This window comes from Medicago truncatula, chromosome 3 (assembly GCF_003473485.1).
Source record: "Medicago truncatula cultivar Jemalong A17 chromosome 3, MtrunA17r5.0-ANR, whole genome shotgun sequence".
In the NCBI taxonomy this organism is placed as follows: Eukaryota; Viridiplantae; Streptophyta; class Magnoliopsida; order Fabales; family Fabaceae; genus Medicago; species Medicago truncatula.
In genome coordinates, this window is record NC_053044.1 from 53306835 (window position 1) to 53320804 (window position 13970).

At 33.3% G+C, this 13970-nt stretch overlaps 2 protein-coding genes across 4 annotated transcripts; one reads left to right on the plus strand and one right to left on the minus strand.

The window, feature by feature from the left end:
* Positions 1-4627: 4627 nt before the first annotated feature.
* LOC25490043 (F-box/FBD/LRR-repeat protein At4g00160) lies at positions 4628-6588 on the minus strand. Of its 2 annotated transcripts, none has more exons than XM_013606450.3 (3): positions 5538-6588; positions 5121-5273; positions 4628-5020 (listed from the first exon to the last, which is right to left on the minus strand). In XM_013606450.3, exons 1-3 carry the CDS (start codon positions 6273-6275, stop codon positions 4742-4744), a joined length of 1170 nt encoding a protein of 389 aa, XP_013461904.1. In that variant the 5' UTR covers positions 6276-6588; the 3' UTR covers positions 4628-4741. The 2 variants fall into 2 exon arrangements, with proteins under 2 accessions (XP_013461904.1, XP_024635967.1); XM_024780199.2 differs by having other exon boundaries at positions 4878-5020; positions 5102-5273.
* Positions 6589-8108: 1520 nt separating this feature from the next.
* On the plus strand, positions 8109-12358 carry LOC11436628 (probable galacturonosyltransferase 3). Of its 2 annotated transcripts, none has more exons than XM_003603414.4 (8): positions 8109-8265; positions 8363-8391; positions 8487-8571; positions 9663-9800; positions 9955-10092; positions 10208-10542; positions 10635-11580; positions 11824-12358. In XM_003603414.4, the coding sequence occupies exons 1-8, from the start codon at positions 8215-8217 to the stop codon at positions 12097-12099; spliced, it is 1998 nt and encodes a 665-aa protein (XP_003603462.2). In that variant the 5' UTR covers positions 8109-8214; the 3' UTR covers positions 12100-12358. The 2 variants fall into 2 exon arrangements, with proteins under 2 accessions (XP_003603462.2, XP_024635397.1); XM_024779629.2 differs by having other exon boundaries at positions 9682-9800.
* The last annotated feature ends 1612 nt before the right edge of the window (positions 12359-13970 follow it).

Consider the following 13970-nt stretch of genomic DNA (forward strand, 5'->3'; position numbering starts at 1 on the left):
TAATTTAAATATTTATGTTTTAACGTGTCTATATTAATTCAAGCTAAGAAATTTCCATACGTTCTTGAGATCTATTCCAATTAGCAATGTCAAGATTGTTAGGATGAACAATTAATTTCTTTAGCTACCAAATTCGAACTCGAAATATCCTTTTTTTTATTTTTTTTTATTTTTATATATCAATGAGTGCTATATTTGTATCAAAGAGAAGTGTGGCAATGGTGATAATAAAATTTTGTAGTTGTAATTAAAAAAGATTTTGAAACGAGCAAAATTAAAGATGGCTACTTGATTACCAAAATTAGCTTACTGCTTACTAACAATATAACATCACAAAAATAAAAATAAATTAAATGTTTGGTTTTCTTATAAAAAATCAAATATTTGGTCCTGTATAAAAGGACCCTAAAGGTTAATTAAAATTTATGAATTACTCGTAGTCGTTATTATCTTCTGCACACTCTTCATCTGGTTCTATTGATTCTGGTTCCTCCGATTATGATGCTAATTCCTTTGGCTCTGCTGCTACTATGATGGTAGACTTTCAGAATTAGACATTTATCTCCAGATTGGCGGTGCCTTCTCCAGTGAAATTGATTTTTTCACAACCTTTTTCTCTACTACCGAATCTTCAGACCCTTCTTTTTCTCCTTCTCTACCGAAAACTTCAAGTTTTCCTTCTTTTGATCTTGACCTACCTTTCACCACGTCCCGAATTCAACAATCCCTATGCGTCTGAAACTTGTGGGTCAAGTTGAACTTTTATGTATGCAAAATAAAAAATAAAACTGATCCAAGATGAAATCACACACGGTTCAATTTAGATTACTCATTATTTTATTTTATTTTATTTGATCCAATTAAATATAATTAGGCTCCGTTTGGTAAAAATAGCGGATAGCTGATAGCTTTTATCTGATAAGTTAACTGAAGTGTTTGATAAAAATAGAGGTTCAACTAGCTGATAAATATAAAATGACATAAATGGTATTTTAATTCATAATAAAAATTATATCAATTAATATTTAAGTATTTGTAAACTATTTTTTCTTTAAAAAAATAATTACTTCAAAAAAATAAAAAAATAAAAGTAACACTAATAAAGTAATAGTATTTTGTTTCGTAAAAAAAACGAAGGTTTATATTTTTTCAAAAAACAAAAAAAAGGTCAGCTGATATATATACAAAAATTGGAATAAAGAGATAGTAGTCTTTATTACGTAGCTTATTATAAAAATTGTAATGGATAAAAATAGAATTTAAATGAAATAATAAGGGTAAAATTAGAAGAAAAAGTGAGAAGCTATAAGCTATAAGCTCAAACGCTACTTGAAATAGCTTCTGAAAAATAGCTTATAAGCTCGTGAAATAAGCTATAAGCTCATGGTGAAAAAGTGTTACCAAAGATAGCCTTTTTTGTCAAACGAGCTTATAAGCTATAAGGTAAGAGTTAAAAGCTCTTTTTTAGGTGTTACCAATCAGAACCTAAGTTTAATTTGGACAACTAAATTACAACCAAAAATGTTATATTAATATCATAAAGACATGGCAATATAATTGGTTCGATGTAAAATATACTGAAATTAATATTACGGAATGAGAGTGACTGATTTATGTTGGAAATCTATATAATGGCATAAGAATATATTATTTAAACGAATGAGTATTATTATAAAATTAAAACCAACAAGTAATACATTTATTCAATTTATTGCTCTAGTAAAAAAAAAAAAAAAAATTTATGTATGTGATTTGATTTTAAAAAGGAATATGTAATCTAATATCCGAGCAATTTTTGCAATAGGAAATTCAAACACAGCAAATATATATATTTTTTTCTGTTTTAAAAGCAATATTTAACACATGAGTATGAAGAACAATTATCTAACATTATAAATTGGTTTTTATAAAATTGAAAATGATATATTAATTGGTCGTGTATATTTCATTTCATACTTAAGACTTAAGTAATCAAGTCCCCATTATAATAACATAACATCACCAACTTCTCGACAGACTCACTATGCAACGCTTCAGTTAGCCGTTCGGTCGGTTCCTCCATATATAGCCTTTTCTTTGATACCATTTGATAAACACTAGTAATATCCCATACTGCTATCGGTGTGAAACTAAGGCGCCTCATTCTCTTCTTAGTAAGCAGCAAATTTAACATTTCAAACATGCTGTAAACAACTTAGGAACAGACCCCCCAATCAGGAAAATGTTCCTCACATGGGCCAGGAATGAAGTTGGCCGTACGTCCCCTGTTAATTAGGAATAGTTACTTGGGAGTAGGTCTAGTTACAAAAGCTATTAGATTGTTTAATTAGTTAGCCCTCTATTATTAGAAGCAGGGAATGTAAGGGAAAATCATTTTAGTCGGTTGATTGGTTTGGGTGGAGATACCAGCTGGCTCTCAATGCTAGCTAGGGAAGACACCATTTTATCTCAACCCAAGATACCATTGTTCCACTATTGGAGGAGGATATTCAATAAAAACTTTAATTTTCAGTGTTAATCTTGCATTCTGAATCAGCAGTGCATATCATCATCTCCAATACAAGTTATTTCACCCAAGGCCCAAACTCATATTGCAGTCCATGCAACTGGCATTGGCTCATTTGATAACTAAATTACTGGCAAATAGGAGTATCTTATCTATTAGTAACATATATCCTATTCCTATATTATTTTAGAATATAATAATAAGATCAATAAGGATATATTGATACAGCACGAGCTAGGCATATAAAAACCTGACAGCAATCTCTCCTTCTTGGTAAACAAGTGTTGCTGGTTGATTAAATATGTTGCTGAGCTACTAATGAATAGTGGGAAGAGCTTCTCCTCTGTAACTGTCTTGCAATGGAACTGTCTGCGGCTGCTGATGCTGCTGTTTTTGTAACAATGGTCGACTTTCCTCATCCACTTGCTTTTTGTAGATTCAAAAGCCATAATAGATTGTATGAATCAAGAGTTTTGGATAGAATTTGACCCACCATGAAACAACCTTGAAAATAAACGAGTTTTCATATTAAATCAAATAGGAAAGGATTCATGAAGCATGTTTTAGAACTAGAGCTTTTAGTTTTGGTTCCAGAATATTCATAATGACGTGGTACACCTGACATTTCAAATGGCATCGCTTTTGCTGGGCCAGGAATATATGGTTTGAAACATTGAATGGCCCAACCTGATTTTCTATAATGTATTCTTTATTGGCTTGCTTGTATGACCAGCTAATTTCTCATGGCCAAATCAAGATGGGCCAAAAACAAGGTTCGAACAAACCAGCTTGTTTGACAGGTTTAGTTGTAAGTAAAAACACAAGCAAATAAAATCGACAAAGTAAGCAAATGAATTAATTCAGTAAAGCAGAGGTTGTGAATTTATGCTTGTTCAACGCAAATACAGATGAGAGATAAAGACAGTTCGCTATCTAAAATTAACACCAGTACAATGATTCTGCTAACAAACAGCAAAATTGAGTCGTGCCTCACATAACAATTCAAGGAAAACAAATAAAACAAGGGAAGGTAGCACACTTTTACTCCATATTAACTAATAAGCCAATTATACTCAAAATCACTAGTTCCTTCTAAAAAATGATGATTCAGATAATCTCATAATTAGTTTCCGAGCATTATAAAAAATTAGCAAGAAAACAACAGACACGTGCTTTGCTACTAGTCAGAACTCAGACGTCAAACCATAAACTATTTAGGTTTCTAGTAGTGTACACTGTACAACAAAACATGTGATAATAAATCAGATAGCCTTCTGATCAGATATCTAATCTGGACAGCTATAGAGAGTGAAAGAGATAGATGCGCACACATAGGAAGAACAATGTAAATATCCAATACATATATTACAGATGTTATTGACTCTTTACAGTTGGTCCAGATGATAAACTTATATTCAAAAAAAATTAAAATCCAACCAGATTATATCAAGACAACTATGATAAGTGCATAATATCTTACATTGAACTAACAGCTGAAACATCAACTGGTGGGCCACTTTCAATTATATTAATCATATCCAAAAATATTATAACTACATAGATTAAATTTAGAAAGCTCACGTAAACCCTCCAAAACCCTCCTTCAATACAATTTTTGAGTTCCTCTAAATGAGAATTATTTTGTATTATGAAGAAAAATGAACCCCCAAAACCTTCCTCTCTCAATGTCATCTATTTCTTTCACTTGCTCCTTCATTTTTTCCAAACTCTTCCTCTCCCCTCCAAACTCGCAAACAAAGCCTTAGACTGCTCGTAAAAGACAACCTTGGCATGGCATCTGATCTTACCTTCTGCTTTGGTCTGGATTCTATTACATGGTTGTCTTGTGAAGAAGGAAATTCCTTTAATATCTACAGAAATACAGATGCATTCCTTCCAGACTAAATTACATGTCAAGAAAACTACCCAACTCAAATAGTGCAATCTTTATCTCCTCTAACCGCCTTTAAAAATGACCTTATTATCACTAATTGTAAACTCTTCAAGCTCTAAAAGACCCCATAAAGACAAAGGTACAGTTCCAGATATAGAATCGAAAGACATCAACATTTCTAAAGCATATATCATCAAAATTAAAGGATAAATTATTGTACACAAACAAACAGTCTCAAGATTCAGAATGAATTTATAAAGTAGTCTCAAATTATTGAAGGTATAACAATGTTCGTACAAAGCTTAAGGCAGTTATTGCACGCATGCTCTATACATTATCATTCAAATAAATAGAAGTGGACATGTGGTTGAATTCATTGGGAACGAAGATAATTCCAATGACATTTGGATCTTTGTATTTGTATCCAGAAATTTGGCACTCTGAATTTTCATGATGCTTAGTACTCTTGAATTCTGCATGATATATTTTGCAAATTGAAGCTCGCAATTTATGCGGCTATAACTTCTAAGTGAGCATGTTGTAAGATGAGATAAAAGGCATTCTGGTACAATTTCTGGGTCCGTCCACCCTCCAGCACCGAAATTGTGTACAGTATCAACCTAACAAAGATACACAATTGAATTTTTTTGAAATATATAGAAGTTAAACTGAAAAGAAGAAGAAAAAAACAAAAAACATACAAAACTTGAAATTAAAAACCTCCTCAATAATAAGAGTTTGAAGCAGGGGGAAATTTTGAAGCAGTTTTATCAGCCAGCTCCACTTCAACATCCCACGATTATGCATAAAGTCCAATCTAAGCTCCAGGTGGGTTAAATTGTGAAACACGCTATGTAGTTCATATGAATACTTCTGCATCAGTCACAAAGACAACATATTGCAGGGATGCGTAGAAAAAAATGGCGGAAAACACAGGTTTAAAGTTTTGACACCCACATTCATAGTTAGAGAAATAACAATTTACTCCCTTAAATTTGAACCAGTAATTTGGTCATATAAGGAAAAAAAAAAGTCCCTTAAATTTGAACAAGTAATTTGGTCATATAAGCAGAAAAAATCCCTTAAATTTGAACCAGTAATTTGGTCATATAGGCAGAAAAATATTTTGATACATACCGCAAGTAGGCGCATATGTTGGGCGTTACGAAGGCGATCAAGCAAATTATGCATGGGACAGATGTTGGAAATGTTAGCTCTGACCAAATTGGATAAGCTTGGTGGCTGTGAAGAACCCAGAAACACACGACAAGGTATCTTTATGGTTAAATCATTTGCTTCCAACTCTTGTAGAATGGGACATCCAGATAAAAGTTTTCTGATATGTCCATAATATGTGAAACAGACGGATTCCAAGTGAAGGATTTTGAGCGACGGAAGATCAACCAAAGGACCTTCATAGTTCAATGTTATCCTCTTCAATTTGAGGACACACAAGGTTTCGGTCCTTAGAATGAAAGCCGTAGGGAAATCTGAGCGGGAGAGATCGAAGGTTAGGTTTTGAACTCGTCTTTGAATAGCGTTAGAAACAAATTTGTGGATATCACTGTTATAGTAGTGACATTTGATGTGGAATGAGAGGATAGGTTGAGTGTTATCTTGATTGGCCATGGCTGAGTCGACGAAGTTGGAAAAGGTGAAAGTATCTGGAAAGGGTTGGTGATTGAAGTGGATGATGAGTTCCAAGAGCCATAGCGGTTTCCACCTCTTGGAGAGGACGGTTGTGGCGGTGGCGTCTTTCGACGGAAGAAAGGAGAGAATATGATGAACAAGTGAGTCTGGAAGCGCACTGATTCTGTCTTCTTCTTCTGGAATTGAAAGCTGCAGCTGCCGCCGCTGCCGCAGCCGCCGTGACATTGCGGCGGCGAGTGAGGACAGGATAGTAACACCAATTGGAATTAGTGAAAAAAGGTCAAATTTGGTGTCCTATCCCTATACACACGCACATTCAGGCCCAGGCCCAAACCCCAACAACACATTTGATTTTGATTTGTAGCAACCTAATAAAGTAAATATATTTTTGCAATCTGCTTTGATCAACAAAAAATATTCATTCAATCACAAGAATTTCTAATCCCTGTGAATGTTCTAACTAGGAACGTGTAAATATACGAAAACTATGGGGAAAAAACGTGACAATATACGAAAATTCTGCAAGAGAGATAATGTTGAATACCGTTGGAATAGGAGGTTGAGAAAATTGGCTGATCAAAAGAACAGAAAACGATCATCCAGTGTCGACTCGCTGGGATGCGAAAACAATTCCATCCTCACAGAAAATTCCCGTTCCACTTGACGGAAGCAGAAGGATGTACTTCATACACACGCACGCTCAATTTTAATTTTCCTATGATTTTGATTTCATTTTGTAACTCTTTAACTATTTGATCAATTTTTGGCTAAATCCCTAAAAAAAAAAAAACTATTCCATAATTTTTGGCTAAAAAACACTAAAGTTTCTAAGTTATTAATAAGTGTACGGAAAAACAATTTAAATGATCAATTTGTTATATTTAAAGAATTTTGATGTAATTTAGATTAAATTTTATTGGATTAAATTAGTCATTTATCTCCGTGAGGATCTAATCTTTAAATTGTAAAATATTTGTATCAGTAAAAAGTACTTATATAATATTTATTGTTAAATTAGATCTAAATTCATCTTGTGAGCTTAGCGCAGGTAGAACAATTCATAAGATATTATATATAGAAGATTTGAAGTTTAAACTTCAACCACCATAAAAAAATATCTAAATTCACTGTTTTTAAAACTATCTTACGTAAATTATGGGAGTATTATTCAATTTTAATTTAAAACAAAATTGATCGATTATTTCTTTTACAATGTTGTTGATCAAATATTTATCTCTAAAGTTAGGATTGATTGGAAAAACAATAAGAATAAAATATATATAAAATATGTTTGGTGGCAAAATCAATTTGTAGATAAAAATTTTAAAAAGTATTCTAAAATTGGAAGAAAAAAAATTAAAGAAAATTTATATTTAGCACTGAGGTAACATAAAAAAAAAGTATGAAAAATACTAATAAATACTCTTAGGACTTTTTTTTTTGGAAGGAAAATACTCTTAGAACGCTGTTTAAACATTTTTCTAAAGAAAATATATCGATTGAACATTTCAAAAAGAATGCTATTAAAAATTTTAAGTTAGGCTAGATGTCAAGAACGGGTTTGAATCCTGGTACCTCCACTTGTGTGTGAGTTTATAACAGCTTTGCCATTTTGTCTATTAAAAAAAAAAATTGTCAAGTTATAATTTTACACATGTTTGATTTGGATTTTTAAGGTAAATTTTTTGTTGTTAGTTTTTAAAAAGACTATCTTAAAAGATATTTGTAAATAGGTTTAATTGCACTTTTGGACTCCTATCTTTCTAAAAGTTGCGGTTATGATTCCCTAACTAATTTAAATACAAAACAGCCCACTATGTTTTGATTCTTTGGCAGTTTTGGACCCCAGTCCATTAGTGAGGTGATTCCGTCCAAAGAATCAAAACATAGGGGGCTGTTTTGTATTTAAATTAGTTAGGGGATCATAACCGCAACTTTTGAAAAGATAGAGGTCCAAAAGTACAATTAAGCTTTGTAAATAATAAAGTGGTAGTATATTTTTGCAATTTTTATAATATTTGGAAAAAATATTTTTAGATTTGAATTAAAAATAGATAGATAGATGAATGATCCGATCTAATGGTATGAACACACAAAGACACAGACATAGTGATGTAAGAGTGGAGAAGATTGAATCGTTGATTTCCGATTCCAACTCAGTCGCATGATCATGGAGACTTTCCCACTACTGTTTATGTTGTTCTTTTTCTTTTCGGTAATAATATCAAAAACAACTTCTCATTCATTCTTTCCAATTCATTCCTTCGTTCGATTTTTAGGGTTTACGCCTTCCCTATATTGTGTCCTTGCAGGTTTTGTTTGTTGCTGATTCCACACCCATGTATGTAACTAACTAACTAACCAACTTTAATTCAATTATCTCTTCTTTCTTCTAATCATTGCTTTCTAATAATTAATTACTTTCTCTCTATGCAGAGTAGCATCTTGTGACCAATGTCATCGCACCAAGGAGGAACCAGATGTTACTACAACTCCAATCCGCAATTATCCTCATGATAAGGTATTATTATATCACATATATCATCAAATCATTATCATTATCTGCGAAGCATGGTCTCCGTCACGGAAACAACGCTGCTTTATATATTTTCATTTATTTATAGATGATCTAAAATGAAAATCAAAATACATACATAAGCATCTAAGAAAAAAAGTTCTAAAACAAGATATAGTGGTATTTGACATTTATTTATTTATCTACTATCAAAAGAGCTAAAAATCTTATAATCAACTCTAGGCTTTGTTTGATATTTTTTAGTTCCCCAAATGAGGAGAATTTTGTATTATGAAAAAAATGAACCCCCAACAGCCCTCTCCTCCCAATATCCTCTGTTTCTTTTACTTGGTCATTCCTTATTTCGAAAGCCCTCCCCTCCATTCCCCTCTAAACCCGCAAACAAAGCCTGGGAGTTTGGAGGGGAGATGAGGGAAGGGTTTTGGAAAAAAGGAAGGAGCAATTGGAAGAAATAGAAGACATTGGGAGGAGAGGGCTTTGGAGGTTAATTTTTTACTCATAATAACAAATCCCCCTCATTTGGGGGAACTAAAAAATTGTATTGGGCGGGGGTTTTGGGGGGTTATGGAGGGTTTATATGAATTTATCAAATTCAATCTATGTTGTTATAATATTCTTAAAATTAAAAGTATATTAATCATAAGTATTAGTTTATCATTCTCTAAAAAATTGTTCTTTCAAAAAATGTGAATTTTTTGCCCATTTTTCTATATATTTCCAACCCCCCAAAGCCCTCCCCTCCCTTCCCCTCCAAACTCCCAAACAAAGCCTTAATGTCTATGACCCCCTAATTGATCAACATATCTCAAAACTTATGTAACTCTTGTATCTACGGTGTGTAGAAGCAAGAGAGGAAAAAAAAAAGTTTCAGATTTTTGTCTGAGTGTTATATAGGTGTCAGACACCGGTCCTAGGAGTTTCGAAGTTAAGAAAAAAACAATTTTATTTAGGTCACCAGTCCTAGTTGTCCGACACGTGTCATACGAGTGTCGGAAACCGCGACACCCCTAGTCCTAGAGGTGTCTGTGCTTCATAGATCATCATACAATAATAATATTAATGATAAATTTACGCAGGACATTGATATAATTGCAGCATATAGCGATGCATCCGGTCATATTCGACTAGCCAGGTTGAAAACGATGGACTTATCTGCTTCTTGGGTTTGGGAAAATCCTACTAATGTCAACACTGAACATCAAAACAACTCACAGGTTTTTCATCTACGCTATAATCTAGACTTGAATATATGAACCAACTACAATGTATTTTGCTTAGGATATCGATTTATTGCTTCAAGTGTATGGAATTCTAATTTCAATTCCAATTGGACTAGCTGGTAATATTTACAATCTGATATTATTACAGGGAGGAATGGAGTCATTGCAAACTGATTCAAGATTTGAAGACAATCTCAAGCACTCCGAAGATGAACATTATCCTGAAGAAAGCTTAGTTCAAATTCCCCATTCCTCACCAATGACTCCAGTGAAAATCAAGCGCCGGGTAATAATCAGAATTTGTCTTTTGCATCTCAGTTGGACTGAATGATAGGGAAAAGAGAATTTTTTTTTTTTTTTTGCTGTTGGTTGGTCTTTTTTAATAGTTTCCTATCTCTTAGATGATGCGGTTACAAAGAAGGAAAGCTCGCGCTGCTGAACTTGTTCAGCAAAACAAAGAAACTGAAAATCACACTGTATCAGCAGCAATTGAACGCTCCAAAGGATTTGATACCACTATCAAGGGAAAGTATAGTATATGGAGGAAAGAATATGAAAACCCAAATTCTGATTCAACTCTTAAACTCATGCGAGACCAAATAATAATGGCCAAAGCTTATTCCAATATTGCTAAGTCTATGAACAAAACTGTTCTTTACGAAGCTCTTGTCAAACACTCCAGAGATAGTCAACTAGCTATTGGAGATGCACATTCTGATGCCGAGCTTCACACTGGGTATTTTTTTTATAGTCTGTGTCTTGTTTCTTAGACTAATTAGGCTGTTTCATTTTACATGTAATTAAGTTTCTACCTATTGCCTTTGCTAGAGCACTCGATTGGGCAAAAGCTATGGGTCACGTTCTTTCTATGGCAAAGGACCAACTTTATGACTGCATTTTAGTGTCTAGGAAGTTAAGGGCAATGCTTCAATCAACCGAAAATAGAGCGAATATGCAGAGGAAAAGAAGTGCATTCTTGACTCAGCTAGCTGCGAAAACAGTGCCTAGACCATTGCATTGTCTTCCCTTGCAACTCACAGCGGATTATTACCTACAGGGATATCATAAGAAAGGAAATGTTGGCAAAGAGAAGATTGAAGATCCATCTCTTTACCACTATGCTATATTTTCTGATAATGTACTTGCTACATCTGTGGTTGTTAATTCTACTGCGCAGAATGCAAACGAGCCTGAGAAGCATGTATTCCATATCGTAACTGACAAATTAAATTTTGAAGCAATGAGAATGTGGTTTCTCACTAACCCTCCTTCTAAAGCAACCATTGATGTTCAGAATATTGATGATTTCAAGTGGCTAAATTCATCGTATTGTTCTGTTTTACGTCAACTTGAATCAGCAAGACTCAAGGAGTATTACTTTAAAGCCAATCACCCTTCCTCCCTCTCTGCTGGTTCTGACAATCTAAAATATAGAAATCCCAAATATTTGTCAATGCTGAATCACTTAAGGTTCTACCTTCCTGAAGTTTATCCAAAATTGGACAAAATTCTATTCTTGGATGATGACATTGTTGTGCAGAAAGATTTGACACCCCTCTGGTCAATTGATTTGAAAGGTATGGTGATCGGTTCAGTGGAGACATGCAAGGAGAGCTTCCATAGGTTTGATAAATACCTAAACTTTAGCAATCCACTGATCTCAAATAATTTCAGTCCCGATGCATGTGGTTGGGCATTTGGCATGAATGTCTTTGACTTGAAGGAGTGGAAGAAACGAAACATCACTGGAATCTATCATCGGTGGCAAGATCTGGTAAAATTCACAAATCTCATTCCTCCCTTTATATTTGTCTAAATATACCTAAATATTTTAAGCCATTCTGTTTTCTAAATATTATGTAATGCAATTGTTTGCTTGAAGATTCCTATGTGCGTATTGTGCCCTTTATTTTCAGTCATCAAATCCAATTACCATAAAGCAATGTCTTACTGTTTTGTGTTTGTAGATAGTAGTTTCTTCTTATCAGAACTAGATTTATCGTTTTCTTCTCTGCAGAATGAGGATCGAACCCTCTGGAAGCTTGGAACCTTGCCCCCAGGATTAATAACCTTTTATAATCTGACCTATCCGCTAGATCGAGGATGGCATGTTTTGGGACTTGGCTATGATCCGGCTCTGAACCTAACAGAGATAGACAATGCCGCCGTCGTTCACTACAACGGAAACTTCAAGCCATGGTTAAATCTTGCTGTTTCTAAGTATAAATCGTACTGGTCCAAATATGTTATGTTTGACAATCCATATCTTCAAGTTTGCAACCTCAGAAAATAGTGAATCGTGTCCATATATTTCCTCCACTAGCATATTGTACCTTTTGAGGATGGTGGCCCATGTAATGTAGGGTGTGTGATTACAATTTACATCACATGGTCCACCATGGATAAAGCCATTTAAGCAAAAAAAAAGTAGTCTTTTATTCTTTTAAAATTAACAATTAGCCCATTATTCTTTCTTTAATTGTTTCATTATGCTCTTGTAATTATATATCTCATACCTTAATTAAAACACACTAGTTCAATTTTTCCCCCTCGTTGCATTTTTATTTGATTTGATTGGTTTGTGTCTATCATATTGCACTTCTGGATTGTTTTGACTTCACTATATATCATATTCATAGCAATTCAATAAATTACCATTCATTCTATGGTGTATTCAAGTTTGTGCAGATAATCTTCCATTGAGACTAGTTAATGTTATGCTTTGCTAATTGCTAGTGACCTGATACTAGTTTCTTTAATTCCTGGAAATAGATTGCGTGTTTGTCCGTTAATGTTTACTCATAGGTTTGGATTTGAAGTTTTTGCTTTTTTGTTTCTATCCCATATACATATTCATGTCTGAGTAAACAGTGTTCAATTAAGACATCAGTGCTCCTTGCATATTCTCCTTTGATCTTCACAAGATGCTGATTTGTTTGCTGAGCTTGCTGGTTTATTATGATATTTTGTTTACAAATGACATAACAAGGATCTATCGTTGTTTCATTCTGTCGAATCTGGTATGAGAATTAGTGGAAGAGGTATTAAGATGAAGGATATGAGATTTAGACAAAAGGCACCAGAAAATATTGCAGAAACAAGTATACCACTATAACTAGTTGCTATTCGTGAATCTTGGGGTGCGTTTGTTTAAGATTTTTTTAGAAAAAAAAAACTATTTTTTTTGTAAAAAAAATCACTTTTGTCATTTTTAAGTGTTTGTTTAGGATTTTTAGAAAAATCTATTTTGACTCTAAAATGAAAAGCTATTAGGATTAGCTTTTTCCAAAATCCATTTTTTCTAAAACAAAGAGGTAACACATGAACTAGTCAAAAATATTTTTTTGGGTAGTTGACAAACACAAATAGCTTTAGATTTTTTTAAAAATCTCTAAAAAAAAATCTCTAAAAAAAAATCTCTAGATTTTTCTAACACATAATCTATTTTTTTTCAAAACTAAAACAAACTCACCCTTAATGAGTACCTGAGCTCTTATGCAGTTCTGGAATGAAAAACTAACAAATGGTGATTTATGTGGTATTTGTCCGATTGACCAAATCAAGGAAGCTGCTGAGAAAGTTGGTTGTCATCCCACCTGTATAAAATAATTTGGAAGGGTGACAACAATGGAGTCGTTTTTTCCTTGTTGTATCTTTGCTCTGATGCTACCGGCATTCGAAGTTCCTCATCTTAGCGAAAGAATATGAGGGGAGCCTATCATACTAGTTTCTCGTGCGCCAATATTTCAGATTATATAATTTGAAAAGTGTAAAAACACATTAAAAACACCTTACAACATTTCAAATTATATAATTTGAATCAGTTATGGGGGATGGGGAAAAGAAACAGTTCTAAATTAAATAATTGAGGTGAGGTTTATAACTAAGCTCACTATCTTTTCACGTGTCTTCTAACCATAAAAAATAAAAATAAAAAACATGTCTTCTAAACATGTTCTTCATCATAATTACTCGAAAAAAACTGAACACTTTCAGAATCAACAAGACGTAATAAGCAAGACATCCCGAATTTCAAACGACTTCAAGCAGATTTCTTTTTGGTTTTACTGCGCTCACAAAATCAGAATATACAGTGCACCCTACTGTATTGGATAAGCATGCTGAAAAACTAATCGGTTCTCAGTACTTGTTTTCACTATATCA

Excerpts from the sequence above, each read along its gene's own strand:
- LOC25490043 (XM_013606450.3), bottom strand. The coding sequence starts at position 6,275 with ATGTCACGGCGGCTGCGGCAGCGGCGGCAGCTGCAGCTTTCAATTCCA. Across the intron at positions 5,274-5,537 it reads AACATATGCGCCTACTTGCG|AAGTATTCATATGAACTACA; the intron begins GTATGTATCAAA and ends TGACTGATGCAG. Across the intron at positions 5,021-5,120 it reads AAACTCTTATTATTGAGGAG|GTTGATACTGTACACAATTT; the intron begins GTTTTTAATTTC and ends TATCTTTGTTAG.
- LOC11436628 (XM_003603414.4), top strand. The coding sequence starts at position 8,215 with ATGATCATGGAGACTTTCCCACTACTGTTTATGTTGTTCTTTTTCTTT. Across the intron at positions 9,801-9,954 it reads AACATCAAAACAACTCACAG|GGAGGAATGGAGTCATTGCA; the intron begins GTTTTTCATCTA and ends ATATTATTACAG. Across the intron at positions 11,581-11,823 it reads ATCATCGGTGGCAAGATCTG|AATGAGGATCGAACCCTCTG; the intron begins GTAAAATTCACA and ends TCTTCTCTGCAG.